Source organism: Grampus griseus (genome assembly GCF_964374135.1).
Source record: "Grampus griseus genome assembly, chromosome: 4".
Lineage (NCBI taxonomy): Eukaryota > Metazoa > Chordata > Mammalia > Artiodactyla > Delphinidae > Grampus > Grampus griseus.
Window position 1 is genome coordinate 99,692,345 of NC_138997.1, and position 27,152 is coordinate 99,719,496.

Consider the following 27,152-nt stretch of genomic DNA (forward strand, 5'->3'; position numbering starts at 1 on the left):
AAAATAATAGGTAAATATTAAAACAGAATTTTAAAAATATATTCATGTAAAAATAAGCCGATTATGTTAACATAAATAATATTTTAATTAAAAATGTAACTATTGTATACAATGAAAAATAGAGGAGTGGAACCATTTTACATTTTACTCCTGGGTTTCCAATGGCCATAGGGCTGCTTGAATTCTGGATTTCTTACTTCAGCTATCTTTTAACACTACTGTATTCTAAACCGCTGCTTTGGATTTGCTGCTCTCTGAAGCCACGGCTCTCTCAAGCCCTGCCTTGTCCTTAGTGATTTAGATGCGGATTATACCACCAGTCTCTGGAACATCATTCTAAGGATCCACCAAGGTTTTGTGAGTACCTGGTAGCCAGATGCACCAGCAGTGGCAACTAAATTTCATCTCAACCAGATTAGATAAGCACAAGAATCTAGGACTACAACCATGCCTTTTGTATCTCACACTCTAGTAAACACAAGAGTTCTATTGTTCTTTTACTTATAAAAAGCCTTTGATAGAAAGGTCAAATCCCTATTTGGTCTTCTGAGAATCACACAGAAGAAATCTAAATGTTTTTAGTTTCCTTTCACAAGCCGGTAATTCCACCTCTCCGTTTCCATCTTTCCTGCTGAAGTAGCTTCTGGATATAGATACCCAGAGGAACTTGTGTTCACACACTATTCCTGCCTGATTTTAATTAATTTACATTCATGTTATTTATTAACATGGATATGCATGTCCATTGTCATTCCCTCTCTAAAAGCCAGTTTAGACACATAATATGCATTTACATGTCAAGTTTTTAAAATATTAAATGTTAAAAATAACTCCAATTAAAAAAAACTGTCAAACGTTGTCAAAGTCTTAAAAAAAAAATAGATCCTATTTGTGGGTAATTTGATTCACCCAATACAAATGTAGCAGAAATTTAACCCCAGGGCTTCCCTGGTGGCGCAGTGGTTAAGAATCCGCCTGCCAGTGCAGCGGACACGGGTTCGAGCCCTGGTCCGGAAAGATCCTACATGCTGTGGAGCAACTAAGCCTGCACCACAACTATTAAGCCTGAGCTCGAGCCCGCGCGCCACAACTACTGAAGTTTGCACACGCAGAGCCCGTGCTCAAGAGAAGACCTAGCTCGCTGCAACTAGAGAAAGCCTGCGCACAGCAACAAAGACCCAATGCAGCCCCAAAAATAAATAAAATAAATTTATAAAATATAATAAAAATAAAAATACTTAAAAAAAAAATTTAAACCCAGGCAGTCTGCCTCCAGAGCTGGCATTCTTAATTGTTCCACTGCAATGCTTTCAGTTCAGGGACTTGAATGGATGTGGAATTTATTTGGAAATACTGAAAGAAGACCATAAAAGGGACTGTCAATGGGTAAACTATTTACTTACCACCTGGAACTAAAACCAATCAAAATTCCACTTGTGCAGATTTAGAAGGAAGCTCTAGGACTTCCCTGGTGGCGCAGTGGTTAAGAATCCGCCTGCCAAGGCAGGGGACACGGGTTTGAGCCCTGGTCCGGGAAGACCCCACATGCCACGGAGCAACAAAGCCTGTGCACCATAACTACTGAGCCTGTGATCTAGGGCCCACGTGCCACAGCTACTGAGCCCAAGTGTCATAATTACTGAAGCTTGCGTGCCTAGAGCCAGCTCTCTGCAACAAGAGAAGCCTCCGCAATGAGAAGCCCCTGCTCGCCGCAACTAAAGAAAGCCCGCGGGCAGCAACAAAGACCCAACACAGCCAAAACTAAAATAAATAAATAAATTTATTAAAAAAAAAAAAAGAAAGCTCTACTGCTTTCTGCTCTCCCACTTATTGGCTTGGTGACATTGCTGGCATGTTACTAACCCCCATCTTGTGCCTCATTTTCCTCATCTGTAATGTGGGGATAATAGTACCGCCTCACAAACTCGTAAGCTCATCACTGAGTGCCCCAAAGTGATCATTAACATTGAAATCCAACTTAGTTCATATAACACAGCCAGAAGAGACAAGTTATAGCATCACTGGGTTTATAATAATATATAAGTAAACCAGAGCCACACCGGGGAGCACAAGAAGTTGGATTTATTGTTTCTGACAACTGCATAGCAACTTTTAGTTTGCTCATATTCCCAGCATCACAAATCTGAAATACAATTTTGCTCCTCAATTACAAACATATACTCTGAAAAGTGATTAGGTAGCTTTTAAAAAATCATCATTATTCATTTAAGAGAGAGTATCTTAAAAATCTTTGCCAAGCAAGGTATCAGCTTTACCTTTATAAATCTCTGCATAAAATGAAAAACAAATCAAGGCATACAAATTTCATTTTGTTCTATGTTTTTAAATACCATCCTTTGTTTCCCTTAAAAGATTTTGATCTATTCATTCAAAAGTATTCTGAAGCTCTACTGCCTGTTGAAGACAGAATGAAGGCATTTTAGAGCATCTGAACTAAGCACTGTCTTGACTGAACCGAAGCAGGAACTCAATCAGGGTCCTCGTGGGCCTCCCAGCCATGCCTTTGCGCAGATAAGGAACCTCATCTTTGTTGGTCATCACACCTGCTATGTCTAAATGCGCCCACTTAGGATGAGTCACGAATTCTTTCAGAAACGCTGCAGCCGTACATGCTCCCGCAGATCTGAAGGGGAAGACAATAATCAACATTTAACCCCATGTAAATGTGCACTGAACGTTCTATTAAGATCCTCCATTCCTGCTAAGTGGCTTCTATGGCCAGAGAGCAAAGTCAAGCTAATGAGACCTCTTAAGATGTTAACCCAGAAACCACTTTCAAGATTTTCAAACATAGCTTTAAGCATAAAGGATAAATTCTTTTTCCTACGGTAACGACCATATTTGCATCTCATTCCCTTACCATTTGCTTAAAATGACCTTTAGATTTGAAAACATGCAAGATTTTGAGAACCAGTTGGGAAATACCTTGAAAATAAAAGACAGAAATTAGTGCTTACAAGCACTACATCAAAAGAAAATTGGATAGCTAAACCTTTTGTGAAAGAGGATTAAACTGAAAATGGTCATTCTGGCAACCAATGATGACTGTAAAAATGTACTTTTATAGCTTATTTTACATACCTATATTTTCCAATGTTATTAACATCAGCAAGCTGGCAATCTACAACCTGTCTTGTGTAATGTTCAAAGAGAGGCATCCTCCAGACACGGTCCCCCGTTTCAATGCTGGCCTAAAGAGCAAATAGGTATGCTAGTTGGCGGAGGAGATGAAGCAGGTTCTGACCTGTTACTCTAAAACATGATGCAATACAACAGATTCCAGAATTATTTCAGTTAGTTAAAAGGTTTACTTAAGAATTATAAAAGAAGCCAGGAATGTTGTCAAACAGTCCCGCAAATCTGTAGGGCATCTGCTAAAATTGTCAAACTAATATTATGGGTCTCAGTTTAAATGAATAAGCTGGTAACCTGTAGCACAGACAGGCTTTGCTGGTTTGATTTGGCCAGATCTCCTAAGATAACGTGACCTCATTAATTCATGTAATCATTTACACATTCATTCATCCATCCATCCATCACCTACTGAACTGCTGAGCACCAAGGTGTTGGGGATATAAAGACACTTAATAACTGAGCCATCAAAGGGCCCACAGGCTAGTAGGAGAAACAGATAAAGGTTGTTTTAATACACTGTGGTCAAAGGTGAGAGCCAAAAGTGAAAAGTCAGGAAGCAGCAATATAAGCTGCTGTCTTGAGACTTGAGTAGTTATCAGAGGAACCCACCAAGGGTTGAAAGCAACTGCCTCCAGGAAAAGACGCTGTAGGCTGTATAGACGCTGACTGTCATTTCAGTGTTTATGTACATATAACTTGAATTTTTTAAAGAAAATTAAATTAAAAAAAAAAAATCAAAACCAACAACAACGTTGTGGACGGTAGCGAGGGACACTGGACACTGGGTGCCTGGCACAGAAGAGAGGCCCCACAGCCTACCTGAAAGGAGACAAGGGGGCTGAGCTTCTCCCTGAGGCTGGGGACGGTAGAGGGGGGCTTCACAAATGGTGAGATGACAGAGGTGAAAGGGAAGCAGTTTAGGGTGGAAGGACAGTTTAGGACCTTAAACCACATCAAGAATGTATTCAGGGACATTTTGTATTTGTTTCTGCTGGCACATAGTAAGCTTGCATTAATTACTTGTTGAAAGAATGAGGTGCCAGATGGAGCTGTTTCATAGCCAAGCGGGATGCACAGGGGCTGGGCTGCAGGAGAGATGGGAGCTCAGCAGAGACGTGCCAGCTGAAGCCAGGGGAGTAGACGGGCTTTCCGGTGAGGACCATGCAGAGTCAGAACATGTGGCCCGGGACTGAAGGCAACCAAAGGGGCAGACAAAGGAAAAAGCTGGCCAAGGAGGCTGAAACAGAAGTCAGCGAGGAAGGAAACCAGAAAAGATTATTGTGGAAGCCAAGAGCAGGGTGTCACCAAGACGCCAGAGGTACACGCTGCCTCTGGACAAGCTAAAGGAGGCTAACAGAGTGGCGTCGCTGGGCAAAGCTGATGGCAGCGAGAGCGGGGGGGCGGGTGGTGGTGACGGGAAACTGTTTGGAAGAGGCTGCTGTGAAAGGGCTGGGAGGAGGCACAAAGCACAGCTGCAGAAATCGTCCTCACCACCCGCGAAGGGACAAGGGACGCGGGTGAGCCCTATCTACATGCTCCCCTACTTGACTCATGACCCGTATTCCTTAAAAGGCCATTCCTTCTTCTACAAAGCTGTCCTTGTAACCTTTTCTACATCAGGGATATTTTAAAGTTATTTTCACTTCATTCTGAAGCTGCTGGAGGAGAGGAGGAATATAGCATCATACCCATAATTTTGGAGCATTTATAGAAAACCACACTGAATCGAGTTTATTGAATTTTCATTTCAAAGGCAAATCTACAACATAAAAATCACTTTAATGAAGAAATATAGCATTCTAAGGCTAGAGTAATTAAATCATCTCCATAATCTAGGTCTGTATGTGTTATTCTTACCTCAAATAGTTTGTTCCACAGCCAGGAAGAATTGGTAAAGACCCCAGTGGCACCAGACCCCAAAGCTATGTCCATGGCACCTGCAAGACACAGCCCTTCAGGTCAGCGTTCAGTCTCTTCCGGCGAGACAGGTTTCTCTGCTGCTATGCAGACCAAAACTTTAGCCATTACCCTATTTTAATGTCTCCCTCATTTTAGAAAATAGATGATGTTGGGAAATCCTTGCTGTATATATTTAATATCTTTCTAGTTTCTCAAGCTAGAATTCACCTTCAATTATTAAGGAAAATGAAAAAAAAGCAAACATCAAATATCACCAATAATCTCAGCCCAGGGATAACCACCACATATTTTTAATATTTCTTTCCAGATTTCTTCTAAACTTAAAAAAGAAACATAATTAAGACCACACTGTACATGTCCAATAGGTGCTCTTCCTCTTATGCTTTAAACGTTTATTCTTTTATAAACAAATTCGTTGAAAGTATTCTTAATGACTTTAAAAGCCCACTGGGTAGAGGCACGGGCATACCTCGTCTTATTACACTTTGCTTTACTGCATTTTGCAGATACTGCATTTTTCACAAACTGAAGGTTTGTGGCAACCCTGTGTCAAGTAAGCCTATCAGAGCCATTTTTCCAACAGCATTTGCTTACTTCGTGTCTCTGTGTCACATTTTGGTAATTCATGCAATGTTTGATACTTTTTCATTATTTGTTATGGTGATCTGTGATCAGTCTTCTTTGATGTTACTACTGTGACTCGCAGAAGGCTTAAATGATGGTTAATTAGCATTTTTCAGCAATAAAGTATTTTTAAATTAAGGTATGTACATTGTGTTTTTAAACATAATGCTACTACACGCATAACAGACTACAGTGTAGTGTAAACATAACGGTGACCCATATGTAAAAACCTGTGATTCCACATGACATGTGGGCAACTCTGTTTGGGTCCTTGTCCCTTGGGGTTTTGTTACTCTACCTCCCAATTCACTTCCCTTCACCATGACCGCTACCACCATCATCTACCACTGGACTATGGTAATACTTTAAAAAAACAAACAAAAAAAAAAACCTTATCGTCAAAAACTTCAAATATACACAAAGCAAAGAGAATAATGTAATGGACATACAAGTAAGACCCATTAACCACCACAAACAATTATCAAGTCACAGGCAAACTTGTTTCACCTACACTCTCAGAACTGACAGATTATTCTGAAGCTAAACGCAGACACTCATCCTTAACAGACACACTTACACATCCACCGGAGTCAACAACCAAACACCGTTCACCAGCCCACCTGGCCTGCCAGCGTCTCCTCGGCCCTTCTCCCTTGCACTCAGCATGCTGCCGGCCAGGGACCCTTTCACAGGGCAAATGTGATCCCACAGTCTCCACTCTTAGCTTCCTGCTGCACTTGGCTCCAGACTAAATCCTGCAACACGCCAAGGCCAGTGGGGGACTGGTGCCTATCAGCACACAGGTCCCGAAAGTCCCCACCCAGCCATGCTCTGCTCCTCTCGGCCCCATTCACCGCTGCCCACCCCCCCCACACACACACCTCAAGAGGTGCCTTCGCTCTCCCCCCTCCACCCGCTAACGCCGCCTCCTTCAGATCCCAGCTCAAGCAGCACTTCTCAGACAAGATGCCTGACATCTCAGACCTGTCAAATCCCCAGATGCACCGGCTCTCACAGACTCCTTTTCTCACCGCTCCTCTGTGCTGGTCAGTGTGAGGATCTGCTGAATGCCCCGCCCCATGGGACGCAGGCCTCACCTCTGTCCTGACCCACCTCTGTATCCCCAGCCATCTGAAGGGATTAAACACAGGCCGACTGTGTCAACAATCATTCATGGCATCCCCTATATCCCAGATACTACGATGGTTGCTGGTTACTCACTGCCTATGGTCTGTCTATATGATTGCGGGGATACACACTCATTAATGCTTTACTTTTCAAGTTAGTGGCTTTTTCCATACTTATTCACTTGTCCTCAAAACATTCCTATCAGCCCTGTAAGAGTCTTGCATCAGTGTGTGAATTTCTCAAAGAGAAGATGAGCACTGACTGCAAACAAGAATGTGATGTGATATCTGCTCTTAAAGGAAGAGAAAATGGGAGACAAATATTTAATGTGATCCAACAGGGATCATGGCTCTAGAGATGATTTCATTACATACTTCAGAAAATAATCTATTTTCTACATAATTACAGAACTAGTACCACCACCAACTTCGGAATTACCATTATCGGGGGAATACCTTCCATTTTCTTTTACAAGGTACTTTTGAAGCTGTATACTGAGGTGCTAACTCATCAGTGTTACCAGAATTTCTCAGAGTATGGAAGGAACATCAAAGCTCCAAGGAAGGTGCTGATGTCACCACTCTCGTTCCATCCTAAATCACAGGCATTAAGAAAATGAGAGGTACCACGACTGAACGGCACGCCCTGAGCAGTCGCTGCTCCTACACTCTGCTACAGGCCTACCCTTCAAAGGTCAGTAACATCAGTCCAGTCTCTACCAACCAGGCACAACAACCCGTATCACCTTATTTAATTTTCACAGGCACCCCTCCTGCCAATGACGTGCTATTATACCCCTTTTACAGACGAGACAACTGAGACATTGTCAAAGTCACATGCTATTAAGAGGCAGGACAAATTATTTTCTCTTTCTAAAGACTACGTTCCTCCTCCTGCTATGAACTTGGGGTTGGAAACTGTTTCTCATCCTCCCCCTTTGAATCCCAGCTCCTGGAACTCAAGAAGGGGCTCAGTAAGTTATTTAGGGAACTAAAATGAGCCATCAACAGCCTTCAGCAAGGACAACGGCTGGGGTGATTTGAAGGCTCCCCCATCAGGTTGCCCTTAGTTACTTGGAACCAACTTTCCCACCTTCTCACACCCTCAGGCTTGGAAAAAAAAAGAGGGTGGAGGGCTGTGATTCCTCATTTACAGAAAGGGTGTACTATCACCCACCTCAGCACTGCCCCTCAAACACCAGCCCCAGAACCTCTGTTGTTCAGCTTAAAATGTTTGCTGAACTGAAAAGGGAGACAAAAGACCATAAAAATACTATAATGCCAGCTTGAAAAGAGGATTCTTAGCATATAAATCGGTGGACTATTGTTAGAAACACATAAAAGAGAAACATGAACTGACTTCTCTTAAAGTAAAGGCTCACGTGACCAGGGGAAGAATTAAAACCAAAGGATAAAAAATGATCTGAATTTTAATCTTAAAAAAGATGGAGACAGAATGAATTCCTAAAAAGAGAACTGTTGGATAAAAGATTATGAACACTGGGTTTCTGCAATAAGGCAATGCCCACTGTCGTCCCTTTAGGCATTTACTCCTACTCTACAGAGCAGGTGGTGTTGCCTGCCGCGTGCAGGCGCTGCATTAAAGAGGCTTTCCAGAAACTCCCTCCAGTCTTCACAACTCTGCGAGACGAACAGACTTGTCCCCAGGTACTGATGCTCGGGGGTGTCAGGGAATCAGCCCAAGGCTGGTGGACTAGGAAGCAGCACAGCTGGGAGCCACCCCTGGGCTGGCCTTAAAGCCAGCAAGCTTCACACAACACATTACATGGCCCCGCCTCTGCTACATGAGGACCTTGCCACCTCCATCCCCAGTGTTTTTATTTCTGTATAACCTCAAGTACAAAAGTTCAGAAAACACTTAGGGGGCATTAGATGCGTATGATTAATAAAAATAACTACTGATTTTGGAATTTATCACTAATCTTTTCAGACCTGTATCAAACAGCAATCGTAACAGAAAACATCGCTAGTATCATTCATAGACGTCGTCGCTGTGGATGGGCTGACCTGACCCACTTGTTCTTTCTTTACTTAAAGGTACAGCCTGGGATGTTTCAAAACAACAAGGCTAATATTCAAAGCAGTTTACAACTGCAGAACAATTCCTCTGGTGAAAGATATTTGAATGCAAATGGAGCGAGCCAGGTTTCAGCAAAATAATGCCCTGAGTACAATGTGTGCACTCGATGCCAACAAATGAGACCTTCTTCAAACAAAAGCAGGAAAAGCACGTTGTCTGACCTGTCAAGGTGGCGGCATTGATGATGACCTTTGGGTTAAAAGTGTGTGCGTAGCAGAGCGCATCAGCCAGGATGAGTCTCCCCTCGGCATCAGTGTTATCCACCTGCAAACAGGAAGGTCAAAAGAAAAAAGAAGGGTAAGATGATACAAATAATGAACATAAAATCTACACACAGGTATGTTCAATTTAAAAGAAAACGCTGGTGTGATGTTTGTCATCGAGTATCAAAAACATACTACCATGAGAACGGGAATAGTATATTTACTCTGAAGAGCAAATGTAATTTAATAATCCCTGTATCAGAGCTGATAACCAAATGCTGATGACTTTGGAGGCTGAAATGAAGAGAAGTGTCTGGTTCACTTTACTATTAAGTTTATAACAGGAAGGGGAAAAAATATCAAGATTTCTGAAAACAAAAAGGCTAAGAGCTTAGGAAAGATACATCGAAGCAGCAGCCTGGATCTCCAGACCGGAGAACTCTTGCAACTTCAGCAACTTCATATATATTATATCCTTTTCTTTTAAATAGAGGCTCAGTCGTTATGGGCAGTGTGTGTGTACATGCATACACGTGCCCAGCGGACGACCTGCTGCCACATCCCCCAGATGCAGCACCCATGAAGCAGAATGCGTTTTCCACTCGAATGAGTTGCTAAATGGAAAAAGTTATCACGTCGAAGGTGAATCTAGAAAACAGCCTGCACTTTTACTGCTTTTCCCTGTTCTGCAGGGTTGGCTGCAAGTTCGTGGTAATTTGTGTGTACAGCATTCAGGAAGTAGGAGGAAGAGTAAGGTAGGAAAAACAATCTTAAAGTTCCCATGAAGAAGTACTTTTGACTGTATGAAAAGCTCCTCATAATAAAGGCACTGGCCTTCCCTACAGAGCCAGTGCTCTGCACCCGTTCAAGATGTGTTGATGTGGCTGTGCTGGGAGTCCTTCAGAAAGAGCAGAACTCAGAGGCTGTGTCTTCCACCTACAAACCTGTATGGTCTTCCCGTTTTTGGCTCTAACAACATCCCCAGGCTTGTTGGCCTTCCCGCTGGGCATATTTTCACAAAGAGGGGCCAAACCTGTCCAGAAAAGAATATATGAAGGAACATGGAGTGTGCTAGGTCCAAATACACCACCCATGGGACCTAGGTCATCAGCGGGCCCTCAATAGATGCCAGTCACAGACACCACTTCGACCAAGTGATCGAGTTTAGCAACACCAGTGACCCAGGTGACATTACGCACACCAGCAACAGGAAATACACGTCATTCTCTCCAAAGAAGTCTAACCTGATTCTATTGTGAAGAAATAACCAAATAAATCCGAACTGTAGGACATGGCAAGATGACCTTGAACCTTTAAAAACTGCCAGTGTCATGAAAGAAAAAAAAGGGGGGGCAGGAATAGGCTCTAGATTAAAGAAAACTAAAGAGCCATGGTGACCACACGCAAGGGGTGATCCTTGAGTGGCTCCAAGATTTCAAATACAAATAGAAATAAATAAATGCGTGTGTGTATAGACACACATATAAAACAAACATTTTTTTGACAACTGGGCAGTTTGAATTTGGTTACTGTATCAATCCCTGGAAATGATAATGGTATTGTCATTACACAGAATGCCCTTGTTCTTAGGAGACACAAGCAGAAGTATTCAGGGGTGACGTGTCGTGATGTCTGAGACTCACTTTCAAACAGTTCAGCAAAAATGGAGGAGGAGAGGGAGGGGGCATGTCAGACAGACCCGGGCTGCAGTCCTCCCTTCCCATGCAGTGGAAGTGATACTGCTCAAGTCATTCGACCTCAGTCCCCGCTCCCAGCTCCCCCTGACACATGGCAAACCCCCAGCATTGTGTCTGGCATCCTGCACTACAAAAATCGCCTGCATACTGAGCACTTTTTCTGTCCCAGGCATTTTCTGCATGTCGAGGCACTTAATCAGCCACAACCCTATGAGGTAATCGCTACCCTGACTACTGACTGAGCATTTTCCATTGGAGTTAACCGCAAACTTGACATTATGTGCCCCTGACTGCTAACCACTTTTTGCAGAAGTAAAACAAATCAATTCTAGTTACAGCCCACAACGCAGAATACATTTAACTCTGCCAGTTCAGACAAGACAACACCTATCTCAGCTAACCAAACATCTTCCACTTGATGAAAACCTATTTAAAAACCATTTCTTGATTCTTTTCAGATTAGAGGAAACCATGTTTGTTGTCTCCGTTCTACCATTTGACAGGATCCCAGAAGCTCTCCAAGACACCCTCCCTCTCCCGCGCACCTACGACGTTGATGGGCAGGTCGAGCTTGGCAGCAGACACGATGGCTGAACAGATAGTGGCGGCTCCTCCCATGTCAGCCCTCATGAGGTCCATGTTTGCCGCCGCCTTGATGGAGATGCCACCACTGGGGAGAAAAGGACAAGGTACCACGTTAATAGCAAAGAAGGGGGCCAGGACCATTTCCCTAAAAAGAACGTGTAAGCTGAGGGTAAACTACCACATACAAACGCCAAGAAATTTCCAAACTGGGAATCAATGATTTCAGCATTGAAGAAGATAATATTGTGGTTTTTATAAAAGACACAAAATAATTCCAGAAATACAGGTGGGTATGTGAGCTCATTTTATTTCTGTATGAATGAAATTTAAGCAGTGCCACTGGAAACATGACTACATCATGCAGTCAACACGGCTCAAATCCCATCTGAACTCCTGACACCTAGGTAGATTTGTCTTTTCAGCAAATTTTATGAATGGATCAACTTACTGAACCTGAACGTCACAAGCTGTTGGGGAAAGCTGACAAGCTCACAGAAGACCGGGAGGACCCCTTTCAACTCCTAGGAAGACACGAGAGAACTCATTCTGACACCCCCAAGGTGTGCTGGATCCTGCAGACAGCAAAATACAACCCAGGCACGAGGAAGATGCTAGCCCAAAGCCTCGAGACGGTGCCCAAACACAAGAGCTGAGAAAGGTTTCAATTACCAAGAAACCCAAGCCACTGCCCCAAACAGACTTCCTGAACTAACTAGTGACTTTTCTGCTTCCGGTTTATGAGAATCCAGAGCCACTGGCTCTGCAGGCTGGGCAATGAGCCAGGGGTTTCTACTCTGAGTTCTAATTGGATTCTGCTGCTGACTTGCCTTGGTGAGAGAGTCAACTCCTTGCTCTGACATCTGCTCACCTTAGAAATCAGGTCCTAATTCTCATTCACCTCCAAAGCACTTGATATTTAAATCTATTTATTTATTTATTTATTTATTTATTTTTGGCTGCATTGGGTCTTTGTTGCTATGCGTGGGCTTTCTCTAGTTGCGGTGAGCAGGGGCTACTCTTCGTTGGTGCGCGGGCTTCTCATTGCGGTGGCTTCTCTTGTTGTGGAGCACGGGCTCTAGCAGTGTGGGTTTCAGTAGTTGTGGCTCGCGGGCTCTAGAGTGCAGGCTCAGTAGCTGTGACGCACGGGCTTAGTTGCTCCACGTCATGTGGGATCTTCCTGGACCAGGGCACGAACCCGCGTCCCCTGCATTGGCAGGCGGACTCTCAAGCACTGCGCCACCAGGGAAGCCCGGCAGGTGGATTCTTAACCACTGTGACACCAGGGAAGCCCTGCACTTGATATTTAGATGGCTGTCATTTACACCTAGAATTAAAGATTATCCACTGGCTCAGAATAAGAAAAGAAGTACACTCCTGGTCCAAGAAGTCCAGACATAACCCCATGGGGGCAAGGAGAGCAAGCTGGTGCATGAGGTTGTCCTTCTATCTACTTCTAGGCCACTTCTGCTCAGGGGGTTCCACTCTGTGTATAGGACTATCATTCTAAATAACCACTAGTCAAAGGTCAGCAGTTATCTCTGCTCACCTTTTAGATTCCCCTCCAATCCATCCATTTCTTTTCTCCTGCATCCATCCAAGTTGAGGCTACCACCATCAGTCATTCAGATGTTTCCCTGGCTCCTATATATATTCAGATGTCCCTATAGCAGTCTTACCCCTTCACTTCATTACCCATACAACTACCAAACTTTTACAAATAGATGAAAAAAACAAAACAAACAAAAGAACCTCAATGCTTTTTATAAGCATACACAAAAATTCAAAATGGATCACAGCCTTAAAAGCTAAAACCATAGACTTGTCAAAGAAAACACAGACTTGGCATAGGCAATAATTTCTTAAACAGGGCAAAAAAAGTATGAACTATAAAATTAAAAACTGATAATTATACCTCATTAAAATTAAAAACTGCTCTTCGAAAGGCACCACTTCAAAAAATGAAAAGGCAAGCCTCACAGTGGAAAAAAAAATATTTTCAACGCATCTGTCTGAAAAAATGACTTGTATCTAGAATATATTTTTTAAAAACTTATAACTCAGTAAGACAAACACTCCTATAATGAAGGGCAAAAGATCTGGACACTTCATGAAAGAAGATGTACCAATGGCTAATAAGCACATAAAAAATGCTAAACATCATTAGTCAGAGAAATGCAAAGTAAACCTCAAAGAAATACCACTACACACTCCCTGAGTGGCTAGAACTAGAAAGACGGACACCATAAAACGCTGGGGAGGATGGAGAACAACTAGAACCTTGTACACTGGTGGTGGGAATGCAAAATGGTATAAGAACCTTGGAAAACTTTGGTAGTTTCTTATAAAGTTAAACATGCAGTTATTACACAACTCAACTCTCCTTTCCTAGGTGTTTAACTAAGAGAAAGATAAACATATACGCACATAAAGGCTTCTAGATGATACTGGCTTTATTACTAATAACTCAAAACTGGAACAACCCAAATTTCCCTCAGCAATGACTGGATAAACAAATTTTGGTATTTCCATACAACAGAATATGACTCAGTGATATAAAGGAACAGATTACTGATATGACCACAACATGGTTAAATCTCAAAGATAATATGCGGAGAAAGAGGCCAGGCATAAAAGATTCCACATAAATGAATTTCTGGAAGAGGCAAAACCAATCTACAATAACAGAAAGATGACTGGTTGTCTGAGGTGGGGTAGGGGAGAGGACGACTGCAAAAGAGCATCCCCCCAAAATTCCCCAAGGGAGTTTTTGGGGTGTCAGGGAAATGTTCTGTTTTCATGACAGAGGTGGTTTGCTGCATGGGTGCACACGGTTGTTAAGCTCATTGAACTGAACACGTAATGGGTGGACTTTACTGTATGTGTAACTCTCACGTCATTCTTTCCCTCTGCTAGACACCCCTCAGTTACTTCCAACTGTTCAAAGTCCAAAATCTAACCAGGCCCAGAACAACCCAGCTTCTGCCTATCTCTCCAGCTGTGCCTCGTCCCTTCCCCCAGTCACGTTGTGTCACGGCCACTCTGGCATGCTTTCAGTACCAGGAATTTCCCCTCTTCCTTCCCACCCGCAGCCTCCATCGGGCTGTTTCCCTGCCCTACTCCCCGCAGAACTAACTCCCTTATCCTTCACATCTTAAGCTAAAACTGTCATTCCTTCTAGGAAGCCTTCTCTAAACCCAGAAGACTAGGTCAGGCCTCCTTGCTTCATATTACCATAGCAAAAAATTCAAATACAGATTTAAATGAACAATAAACTTCACCCTAAGCATAAATGTTTCAATTAAGATATTAGCCCATGATAGTATAAAACCATCACAATTAGCAAGATGTTTAAAAACAACTTTCATTCTCTTATTTTTATCTGCTGTAGTGTTCTATTTATTTTTATTTTATTTTTTTGGTTGCATCACGCGGCTTATGGAATCTTGGTTCCCCAACCGGGGGTCGAACCCAGGCCCCAGCAGTGCAAGCGCCAAGTACTAACCGCTGGACCGCCAGGGAATTCCCTGCTGTAGTGTTTTATAATACACACTTTAATACAACAGTATATGCATGTGACATAAATTAATATGCGTATTTTGAGTGGTATGAGCTCGAATCTTTTACTGATGGGCTACATAACGAAGATCGTTTGGAGACCAATGCTTTAAAGGAAAGAATGTGAACCAGTGGATGGAAAGCACAGGAGGCATTACAATCTGCTAGTACAAGGAAGACCAGCCTGGAGGCCAGATCTGCCCAGGACAGAGGCATCACAGTGCCTAGAAACACTCCTGTAAGGGTGGGATTCACTCACGTTTCAGATGGAGTTCCTGAATGGGTGCAAAAACATACTAGGGGACATCAAGATTTTATGATCTCTAGCAGCATTTTCCAAAGCAGTTTCTATGAACCTTGATTTCCTGAGATAAACGTTCCCTTCAAAAGGAAATTAAGATGTCAACTATATTTATATTTCAATTAAAAAAAAAGGAAATTTAGAAAATGCTGTATTTTATACCCCCAAGAAGTCCTGTAGTTGAAACAAAACAAAATAAAAAACAATTTGTTTTATCTAACCTAGTTTTTTGATCAAGTAATCCTTTTCAAGTCTCACATTTAATTAGCAACCCAGAAGCTAGTATTCAGTAGCAAATGCTTTCCATGGGAAATACTGACTCAGATCATCTTTTCGAACTCAGCTTCTCCCTGGTTGAAATAACCAGAGACAGCTTCCAATTCTAAGGAACACTTATGGTTTAAGGAGATTAATGAAAGCTAGACTGGTCAGCAAAAAAAGTAATCTCAAGTAAGCAAAGGGAAGACAGCATGATCTACTTGGAAAGCTGCCTCACCACTATCTACTTGGAAATCCTTAATATCCACACAGGAGAATCGAAGTGCATGATGGAAATATTTTAAGACATTTTAAACACACAGCTGAGTTTGACTTCCGTTCTATTAGTTATGGGGCTTTGAACAAATTATTTAACCTGAGTCATGGTTTCCTTACCTGAAGAATGTCTGCAATGCCTAGCTCCTAGGCGTAAGATCAGGGCTAATATATGTAAAATGCCTAGTAGAGCCTCTGACACACAGTAGGTGTTTTGTAAGTGGCAGCCTAATGTATTTAAAGTTACATATAAGATCTGACCAAACACCATGCTTCTGAACCAAATTACACACCAAATAATACAACGGCATACAAAGCATTCACCAAAATACAAAGCATGGATGCAGTAAAGAAGTACCTGTCAAAGGTAATCCCCTTCCCAACAAACACCAAGGGAGGTTCACTTGCATTGGGGCTGCCTTTGTAGTGAATTTCCAGGAAGACTGGAGGCTCTTCAGACCCTTTGGCCACACTGAGGAATGATCCCATTTCCTGTTCCTCAATCCAAGGCTTGGGTCTATAGAGCAGAAAAGGGAACAAGTAAATACATGTTGCTATCTCCATTTCAATAACTTAGAATAACTCATCCGTGTGTAAAAAAGTATAACAGACAAGCTCTTAATACAGACACGTTAATGCTTCAATTATCACCTCCTATCTGCTTTCTGTATATTCTTGGGAGAGTCACTTGATTCTGAGTCTGTTTCCTCATCTATAAAATGAGATCAATGACACCTCCATCAAAAGATTAGCTATAGAATTACTAAGAGAATTCATGTATGGTATTCAATACAACGTCAGGTAATAGTGCATAGTCAATAAACAATTATTACTTGATTTCTTTCCCCAAGCCACTCATGTATTTCTAAAGTTTTAATTTAAAGATGAAATTAGCAAGGCTCTGAGACCATAAAGGGTACTCAAAGATAGCTGAGGAGTCCACTGATTTATTTTTGGTACTTCTGAAAAAGACAAAGCAATAGCCAACCAGCCAATCAACAAACAAAGAACCAACAAAACTACACTCCATTGATTAGACTGAACTACCTATTTCTTTGCTTTTACAGAATTGCTGGAATTCCATCTTTTTAATGTTGTCACACTATTTCTCACAGTTTGAGATGTCTGATTGAAGTGGGAAAACTAGTTATTACTTAATAAACACAGGATCAATGGGGATAATTTAATGGGAATAGTCCTTAGTGCCAACCAGAAGACAGATGCCACATCGCTATTCCTCCTAGGCTGGAGGCCCAAAAGGGCTTTGTATTGCTTTCTGGCCACAGGAACTAGGCCAGGGGAGAAATCCTACCCTGCTACAGATAGACCAGAAACAACCTCATTCAAGGAACGCTCCTCCCGCACCTGCCTAGACACTTGTTGAAACTATTAATCTAGGACGTCATTGTAGAGAGAGGGCCACCCAACTTCAGAGGGAAAAGAATATAAAAATGGAAGGTATAACAATTTAAAAAAAAAACGCTTCAAAAGAAGCGAGGCCATATAATGTGGGCACTTTTATTCACAAACCCAGTACCTGATGTTTTATTAAAGTCCTGCCCTTCTGGAAGTACAGTCTGTATTTCTTTGATTTACACCCACCTACGCTAGAGCGTGTTTGACACAGCTGCCTCCGTTTAAGGGCTACATTCCGCCCGCCTGACCTGCCTCATCTCTGGCCGACTTCCCTTTGCTCCACCGCAAGCCATGCAGTTTCCCAAGGCCACTGCATAGGTACTCCTGCCCCGCCCTCCTGTCTGTTCACTTCTAAGCCACCTCCCTGACTCTGCTTAGGCACCACTTTTGTTGGCAAGCCGTTTCGGCTCTTCCACAATCCTCCCTGGCTCTCTGCCCCTGTAGCATCCCCTGCACAGCCATTTCCCTGCCTATTCCTTCCTGCAAGGTCCTCAGTTGTCTGAGGACAAGAACCATCGCCACGCACCTTTGTATGCTAAGTTCCCAGGCACACAGGAGGTGCCCTTACCGATAATGTGAGGCCACACAGCCACAGTCTGCTGACACAACATAGCTCTGGTGTCTCCCTAAATAAACCAAGGAAGAGTCTTTACCAAGACACCTTTGTAGAGACTAAACATTGCTACAGAATATATAGCAACCATTCCAGAAATTTTATCAAGCTCCAATACTACGTTTTCTATAGATTATACATTTCCTTCGCTCTATCTAGACCACAGGGGTTTTCCTGAAAACTGCGAACTCTACTCACAACTAAATAGTGAAGAATCCTTTTAAATGGAAGTGCCCTTGAGAAGCAACTTTGATAGTAAAGGATTCTTTAGGTAAAGCAAATATCTGTGGATTTACTTTAATCATAAATCCCCAAATACTCAGACTTGGTTTGCTTAAAGGGTTACGGGGAGCCTGGAGGGGCAGCCTTTTACATCCAACAGCCTGGCTGCTGACAACGAACCTGAGGACGGTCTGGGAACACCAGTTCTGGTTATTTGATCTAGCTAACGGAATCTACCAGGTAGAGATTCTCATTCTATGCCAAGGAGGGCGTGCTCTGTTCTTCACTTACGTCAAAAAGAGAAAAGACAGAAAGGATTCACCAAAACAAAATACAATCTGCACACTCCTCAGAAAGGTTAAGAGTTAACCATTCAATGCAATAATTCAACTCCTAGGCATATGCCCAAGAGATAGGAAAACATACGTCCACATAAAACCTTATATACAAATGCTCACAACAGCATTATTCAGAGTCCAAAAGGTATAAACAACCCATATGTCCATGAACTGATGGCCAAGGGGGAGAGGGAAATGAGGAGTGACTGTTAATGGGTACAAGGTTCCTTCTACGGGGTAATGAAAATGATCTAAAATTAGCTGTGGTGGTGGTAGCACAACTCTGTGAATACACTAGAAATTACTGAATTGCGTACTTTACATGAGTGAATTGTACATTCCATGAATTATATTTCAATAGAGCTGCTACAAAACACACACACATGTGCAGTGTGCAGTCACAACACTCTCAAAAGCAAAGCAAGGTATGATGGGAGAGACCTCAAACTGAGCCCTTACCCCCACTTGTATGTGGCTGCTGGTGGGTGACCTCACCTCTCCAGTCTCAAGTTAATTCTCCGAAGAGCGAGAGAGCTGGATTTTAGGATCTCTGAGGCTCCGTCTGCCTCTAGCCATAAGAGTCTATGACAGAACCCTGAATTACCTGATGTGGACCTCTGTTTTACTACTAGCACTTCTGAGATTCTTCTCGATAATTTCTGCAAATTTGGTTGGCGTCATCTCATTGGCAGGCGTCTCCATCAGGTGGCGCGCCAGGTTCTGCCCAGAAGCGAAGAGGACTCCCCTTTGCCAGGCCTCCTGATCCCCACTGGCAAAAGCAAGCACAAGGTCATCGTCAGACAGCCTCTGCGGAACACTCCCCACAGCCCAGCTAGGAGGGCTCCTGCCGCAGACGACCAGTGAAACGTGATGCACACGGGGACCCCGATTTATTCTTTGGGATCTGATCCAGGGGGGCAGCTGTTATGGTTTATGAAGTGTTGGAAAACATGACCCCCCCCCCAGAGCTGAGCTAGAGGAAACCTAGAATCCTCACCTCACCTGTTGGCCTGAGGGACCTCTGGAGCCCTCAATCTACCCCCCAAATCTGACGGCAGAGGCTTCCACAGAAAGGCCTCTTTTACACTCCTCCAGGGTGTGACTACAGAGCAAGCTCCCCTTGCTCAGTCCTGCCAGGGAATGGAAGGCCTCCCGCCTTCTCCCTGCCTGGGTCAGGACCCTGAACTCCAACCCACCAGAGAGCAGGGCCGGCTTCAGGAGACAAAGGACGTGGGTGAGCTCTCCACGACCCTGGCTCTTCTCCTGCACGACAGGAATTGCCACGGCGCATGGACAGGCAGGACAACACTCATCACTTACGGAGTTCACCATGGGACACACCCTTGATGGGTTTTGTCTTGCGATCGATCGTAAAAGCCCCATGAAATCCGAGCCACAACTCTACTCAACCAATGAGGAAAATGAAGCAGAGAGAGACTTCAGTCACTTCACTGAGGTCACCCAGCCAGGAAGTGGGAGGCAGAATCAAAGCCAGGCTGACTGGTCGCAGGGCCCTCATTCTTACCCACTACATCACAGCTGCCAACCACCGGGAGGGATCCCCGCTGTCCTCCCAGCACCGTCTCCTGAGGGTCCCACACTGTCTGCTCCTGAACACAGAATAGGGCTGGAGTGTAGCTGGTGCTCAATAAATCTGCTCAAAGATGAGTCTCCCCACTAGCCTAGGAGGGCAAGGGCCGGATCCCTGTGTCTGCGTATCTCTGGCGTTTAGTACAGGGCCCGCAGGCACTGGGTAGATGGAAACGATCTGCATCAAAACCTGCTGGGACCCGTCTGTCATCTTGTTCCCTCCCTCCTCAGGGAGCCAACCAGGTATGGTTTCCTAGGAACCAGCAAGCACGGAGGGGTCTAGAGAGTCAGGGGGGAAACACACACAGGACGAAAGCCAGGAGCAGAATGGAGGCACAGTCACCAAACTCCTAAAATGGCTAAGGCCATGGGAGACCCACAGACAAGCTGCACAGCAGTGCCCAATGCTAAAAGTCAGGTAGCTCATGTCCAAAAGGCCCTGCCATCAGCACGCAGGGAATGGGCCTGGTCCTGGTTTTGTTCCATCACCTTCCATGGAGCTTCACTGACACGGCCACCTTCTTTTTCTGCTTCAGGTCGTCATACTCATAGAGCCCAAGCATCGCTCCTTCCGCAGCCGCCTGGGCGTCTCCGCAGGGGTCCACCTCCACGGACGAGATCTCCAGGTCCTGAACCTGTCTGCACCCCGCTTCACAGGGACAGAGGAACCAGAAAACCGGAGTCAGTCAGGGACACCTCTGAGGGCAGAAGGCAGAGGCCTGGGGTGGGGTCCTGAGAAAACATCAGAACTGGAGTTCAAATCCTGGCCCTGACACTTGACTTTTCTGAGCCTCCACTTCCCCTTCTGTAGAGTGAGGACGAGCACACACCTCACAGAGGGTGGGAGGACAGACTGATGGATAAAATGACTAGTCTAGCACCTCACAAAGCGGGCCCTCAAGAAGTGGCTGGTATCACTAGTATCACTTCTGAAACACTAGGGTTTCCTGATGAAGCGTCCCAATCGCCGGGAGCTTGCCACATTAAAAATGACATAGAAGGGCTTCCCTAGGGGCACAGTGGTTGAGAGTCCGCCTGCCAATGCAGGGGATGTGGGTTCGTGCCCCGGTCTGGGAAGATCCCACATGCCGCAGAGCAGCTGGGCCCGTGAGCCATGGCTGCTGAGCCTGCGCGTCCGGAGCCTGTGCTCCGCAACGGGAGAGGCCACAACAGTGAGAGGCCCGCGTACTGCAAAAAAAAAAAGAAAAAAAAAAATGACATAGAAGTGATAACACTGAAATTACACCCAAGGAACTGAGCAAAGACCATTATTAATACAGCATTTATTAAGATCAGGTCAGCAAAATCTCCCTAATAAAAGTTATGAAATAATCTCCGAACATGAACTTTGAAAGTACATTTAACAAGCAAATATGATATACACGGGGTCAAAGATCAATCAAGCTAATTATCACCACCTCAGCAATGATTTCAAAGCATCTTTAACCAGTCTCCGTGGTGACGGCCTTGTCCTGCCCGTCAGCTCTGAAGAGACCCAATGGCACCTACCTCAACTTTTGAACTGTCCACGTGACGAAACTGGGACAGGCTTGCACCTTTGGTAACTAGTGATACAAGCATCCTGCCCTTGGCATCCATTTTCTCTGATTTGTAAATATGATGACTCCACGTGATTTAAAATTTGAGCAACGGACTTCCCTGGTGGCACAGTGGTTAAGAATCTGCCTGCCAAGGCAGGGGACATGGGTTCCAGCCCTGGTCCAGGAAGATCCCACATGCCGCGGAGCAACTAAGCCCGTGCGGCACAACTGAGCCTGCGCTCTAGAGCCTGCGAGCTACAACTACTGAAGCCCACATGCCCTAGAGCCCGTGCTCCACAAGAGAAGCCAGCGCAGTGAGAAGCTGCGCACCACAACGAAGAGTAGCCCCCACTCGCCACAACTAGAGAAAGCCTGTGCACAGCAACGAAGACCCAACACAGCCAAAAATAAATTAAAAATAAATAAATAAATAAAAATAATAAAATAAAATAAAATTTGGGCAACATGAGGGCTGCATTCCAAAAAAGGAAAAAAATCACCCACCAGGACTTTCTGGCAAAACAGAGCTCTAAGGCCGATACTGCAAGAGGGAACAAGTGGTCCTGAAACCCCCAGACACAAGCTAAAGAAATATAAAAATAAAATTCCACAAGCTAACCTTCTGTATCTAAAGTAAAGCCAAGCATGTTAGGTAAGGGAAACTGAATATCTGTTCAGAGTTATTTGTGTGAACGTGAGGGGATGGTGATGGAAAGAGGGGAGACATAATCTGACCGAGTGATCCTTAGGAATCTTTACCAACATTAAAATTCAAAAGTTAAAGAACCTGCTGCAGCGGCCCTGATGTTCTCCTTGCCTCCGTGCCAGTTTTCCTGTTCGTCGACTCCGGCTGTCCTTTTGCCGAGGCCAACCACCACCACGCTGGGGAAGTCCTGTTCCAAAAGATACATGAAATCAGCTGCTTTACGTCTTTAAAGCATCCACTTCCAGCACGAAATGGCACAGGAGCTTGCACACAACCCCCTAAAGCGCTGCACGGGACAAAACCCTCCACGAAGTTTGCTTGTTTTATTTTTGTAAGCCCTGTTATCTTGGTTAAATTTTATAACTGTGTTGCAAAGGGAGAGCGAGGATAATCTACTGTGTAAGACAGGGCCACTGAACCAAGAAAGCCTGCAGACTGAGGAATACAAGAGATGCAGTACTTTTTGACAACAACTCGCCTCTTTACAATGTTAACCAATACTTGCGGCTTAATCCTGGGACAAAACGAACACATAATCCAATACAAAATTTTCTGCCTGACTGGTCAGCCACAGTACTTGGCACATACAGGTGCTAACTCAGGGTTTGCCACATAAACCTTATTTTCACCTCATACCTCATGCAGACCATAAAAGGTTCGGGTTTTGCCTGCCTTCAGGGGTGGTCCAGATCTGCAACAAGAAGAAACAGTTGTTTTAAAAATTATAGTTTGCTCTGCTCCATTAAAAAGTGACATAAACAAACCTTTAGCATTATTACCCTATGCTCTGATGCTTCTGCAAATTTGCTACACTTATGTTTTTATCAAATACAGAATTCTCTCAGGCCAGATTTCTCAGATGCAGCACTTCTAATTCTATCTCAAAAACTTCCAGATTAGATTTAATGCCAACTACAGAAAGCGATGCCGTGGATGGGTAATGGAGGGGAGAGCTGAGCACTGGATGGAGGCTGACCTCAATCTTAAACCTCATAAAAGACGCAAGACACCAACCTAAGTGGCTGACTTGACGGCAGTGTGTTCAACCTGCAGGTTTTTTGTGATTTATCTACAGATGGGATACCGGGCAATTTAAAAACAAAGCAGGTGGCAACGCACAATTACAGCCGGAGGACCGGATGCCCTGGTACCTCGCAGTCAGGAAGGCCAGGCTGTTCTGTACTCGTACAGGTTAGCTTTGGGGTTAATGAACTAATCAAGGCAGCTGAAAGAGCTGCCTACTGGTGAAGGACTGGTATAAATTGACAGGTGATGCAAATTCTGTCATTCAATAATTAGACAATTACTCTAATTATTAGACTACACCAATCAGATGCTAATAGGCTATCTGTAATCCAAATAATATACTGTTGCAGTGGCCTATGCTGTCACCTCTGTGTCTGTTAAATGTGGCCAGCAGCTCAGAAGGACTTGGAAACCCCAATGCTTCCCTACCTTCCCCAGACCCTGGCTAATCCAAGAGTGGTTAGAATCTCAGGCCCCACCCAGATTTACTGAACTGGAATGTGCATTCTAACTACACCCCCAGGCGATTCACATGTCATTTAAGATCTGAGAAGCCCTTGAAACTCAACGCTTGCAGCCTCCTCAGCCTATTCTGAACCAGCCCAGGCTGTTCCCCACAAGTGAAGGGGAGTTAAAGAGGTAGAGAGATGGAAGGTGGGAAGGGGGTGGGGAGAAACAAACCGGAGCCAGGAGGGCGGGCTGAGGAAATATGGTACTTTCCAGATCCTTCTGGGTCAGCCTCTCACAGAAGTCTGTGGTTTGGTTGAAGCGGCCTGACTTCCCAGAACTGTGGACCCACCCAATACTGAACCTGAAGTACCAATGTGCATTACACAGACACATACTTCCACTGAGAAGATCCCAGACAGTGTATTTCCATGCATTTTCATCCACTAATAATAAAGCACAGAAAAGATATTCTCTTTCACTTTCAGGGCATTTTAAAAACTGGAACCCACAGATGAATACTTACATGTTCAAGATTTCTCTCAGCTTTCCAGACACCAATTTATTAAAATTCTCTCCTGCGCTTGTAAACTGGGGCACATCATCTTCTTTTTCTTTGCTATAGACTCCTAAAACAAGGCCCTGAAAACAAGAGAAAAGGTGAATACAATTAGAGTAGATCCCTGAGAGGGACTCAAGGGTTCCCAAATTCCAGAAAGGGCTAATCATTTCAACAAAACCATGTCCCCCTCAAGGACAGAAGAACAAGTCCAAAACAGCAGCAGGTGCTGGGCAGTCAGCTACAATCACATACTGCCTAAATGTTTCAAACTCCTGCCGATGCAAGAGCGCAATTACTACCTGTCCTGGTCTTGATGGTCCCTCCCAAGAGCTTTCACAACATTGAGGGCTTCCTTCACTTTCAAATAAAGAAGAGCAGAAAGGTGCTTTAAGAAAACAATTCCATTGTAATGAAGTCAGATCTGGAAGGGGTTCAGAATATGCCACCCCAAAATATGCCACTCTGGCATATTGATTACTTTGAGGTGCAGGCAGCTGAGAAAAAGCAGATGCAGGAAGGGCTCTCTGACCACCCACCCCCCCCTTCCTATCTAAAAGCTGGTCATAAAATTTTCCATGAGAACGCTTCTCTCCCTGTACCAGGAAGAGAACATTCTTATCACCATAGACTGGGAGTCAACACCAAACAAACCTACTAAAATAACCCTTATCCTCCCTTTGTTTCCCCCATATATTTCCCTGTCTCTCAACTTAATGCCCCCAGGCTCCTTTGCCTTATCACATCCCCACAATTTCCCCATCTCTGTTTAAAAAGGTATATAAACTTTCGGGCCTATAGGCTTCTTCGGGTCTTCATTTCCCTTTTGAAGATTCCCATGTACACATAAAAATATGAAATAAAACTTGTATGCCTTTCTCCTGTTAATCTGTTTTATGTCCATTTCATTCTTAGGTGCAGCCCTAGAACCTTGGAGAGTAGAAGTAAGTTCTTCCTCCCCTACAAGCTTCAAATGCAAATCTGCAATACTCATTCCAATAAAGTCAATGGCTGTACTTGCCAATACTAACACGTACTCTGGCCAACTCATAGGCTGGAAGAAAGGAAAAGGATGCACCTTCACCGGGAGGGTCGGGCCAGAGCATTCTGTCCAGCACTTAGCGGCTTACCCTTTCATCTCCTTAAGCTCCAGGCCCCAAACATGTGAAATAAGGAAGTAAACCTAGGAATCACTATTTGCCTTTGCACAGCAATTTATGACTTTAAAAATGTGTTCTGACTTAGGGCACCTCTGTGAGGTGGAAAGAAAAGTAGTCTTCTTCGCATCTGATGGATAAGGAAACTGAAACCTGGTTTGACATACTAGCCCGTGTGCAACAGAACTGGTCAAGAACCCGGATGCCTTCCCTCAGGTCCTCTGTCCTTTCTACAGAATCACACTGGTCCTTAGACCAAATCATGTCCTGTCCTTTCCATCAAAGAAAACTAGGCTTCCTCGGGGTTGGTAACCTTCCCAGGTTCTAACTTACCCAGACTGCCCACTGTCTGGGATTCCAGGGAACCAAGTAGGGAACTGATCAGACAGAACACGGATGTTACCTGAGTAGGATCCATTTCCATAGTGTTGAACAGACTAGGGGACAAGCTTCTGGTCCCTCGGCCATCTGTGATTCAGGGAGAGGCCTGAGCTCAAGCCCCATCTAGAACACTCCTAGCCAGGCACAGTCTTTCTGGTCCTCAAGCGTGACTCCCACACATGTGCTCCTTCCGCCAAGCCGTTCCCCTTTTCCAGATTCCCCGCGACCGAACAGTGACCCTCTTCACAATGTTTTGGAGCTCAGTTAGATGGAGGAGGCGCCTCTTCTGCAGGACACTTCTAATCTCACGAACAGATGGGTCTCCCTGCAAAGCCCTTTTCCCTAGAGAGACATTTTTCTCTAGAAACCCTTCTAGTCAGTTTACTCCGAGAGCCTGTGTCTTCCTGGCCTTTAACTTCAGCGGGGGAGGGAGGTCTTGGTGTGGAAGCCGGGGCCAGTGATTGGCCGACTCTGGGACCCTAGAGGGCATTTCACCTCACCAAACTTGGGCATCCTCCTAGCTAAGGTGGGAACAATCCTGGCGCCGTCCTTCCCTGGGTTACTGCGAGGACTAAACAAAATAATGAAATAAGGGCACGGCACAGAGTGGGAGCTCAGGAAACGGGAGCTACGGCTATCATTCCCTCGCGCGCAGAGTTCGGGTCCTAGCACTTTCAAGCAAGAGAAGGAAGAGCGCATCCTCGGCACTAGCCGGCTGGAGAATACTGGGGGGGTCTGCAGCCCCGCGCAGCCCGCTGCCAACGCCGAGCTCCGCAAAGACACGAAACGTTTCTTTCTAGCCAATGTCTGTAACTCGGCTCAGAAGCCAGGAACAACGCGGCCCTGACCTGACCCGAAGTCCCCGTGGCCCGCGGGCAAGACTCGCGGCGGCCCCGGAGCGAGCCGCGGCCTCTCACCTTCGTCATGTCTGCGGCGGCTGGACCGGGTCCCCAGAAATGCTTCACGCTCAGATGTCGGACGGCGAGTCTCGCGGCAGCCGGAAGAGGCAGCAAGAACATCTTTTCGGCTCGGCCCCCCCGCACCGCCCTCCACCGAGCACGTGGCGTAAGGAGGGCGAGTGCGCGCCTGGGAGCCCAGCTTTCCGGGTTGGGGGGGTGGGTAAGGGGGGGTAGGTGGGCGGAGGGCGCGCGCCTAGGGGACGGGGAAGGTGCCAGGGGGCGTGCCGGACGTGCGCCAGGGGCGTGGCGGGAGGGCGTCGGGGGCCGGGGTTGTCGGGTGAGGGCCAGCGCGGGCGCGGTAGGGCTTGGGCGCGGACGAGCATGCGTGCGCCCAAGGGGCGGGGCGGGCCGACTGGGCGGTACTGGGATAGACGCGAGACTGTGGCGGGCGCTC

The 27,152-nt window shown here is 45.0% G+C and overlaps 1 protein-coding gene across 1 annotated transcript; it reads right to left on the reverse strand.

The window, feature by feature from the left end:
• Positions 1-1,816: 1,816 nt before the first annotated feature.
• Positions 1,817-26,899, reverse strand: LAP3 (leucine aminopeptidase 3). The gene is made up of 13 exons (XM_082653869.1): positions 26,717-26,899; positions 24,229-24,344; positions 22,866-22,920; positions 22,311-22,416; positions 20,472-20,631; positions 18,997-19,161; positions 16,162-16,320; positions 11,374-11,498; positions 10,076-10,164; positions 9,090-9,192; positions 5,014-5,093; positions 3,103-3,212; positions 1,817-2,644 (listed from the first exon to the last, which is right to left on the reverse strand). Exons 1-13 carry the CDS (start codon positions 26,816-26,818, stop codon positions 2,455-2,457), a joined length of 1,560 nt encoding a protein of 519 aa, XP_082509995.1. The 5' UTR covers positions 26,819-26,899; the 3' UTR covers positions 1,817-2,454.
• Between the last annotated feature and the right edge of the window lie 253 nt (positions 26,900-27,152).

What these genes read in the sequence shown, in the direction of transcription:
- LAP3 (XM_082653869.1), bottom strand. Translation starts at nt 26,818, where the DNA reads ATGTTCTTGCTGCCTCTTCCGGCTGCCGCGAGACTCGCCGTCCGACAT. An exon ending in CCGCCGCAGACATGACGAAG is followed by an intron (nt 24,345 to 26,716) that starts GTGAGAGGCCGC and finishes TCTTGTTTTCAG; the next exon opens with GGCCTTGTTTTAGGAGTCTA. An exon ending in TCAGTGAAGCTCCATGGAAG is followed by an intron (nt 19,162 to 20,471) that starts GTGATGGAACAA and finishes TGCTTTTGCCAG; the next exon opens with TGGGGATCAGGAGGCCTGGC.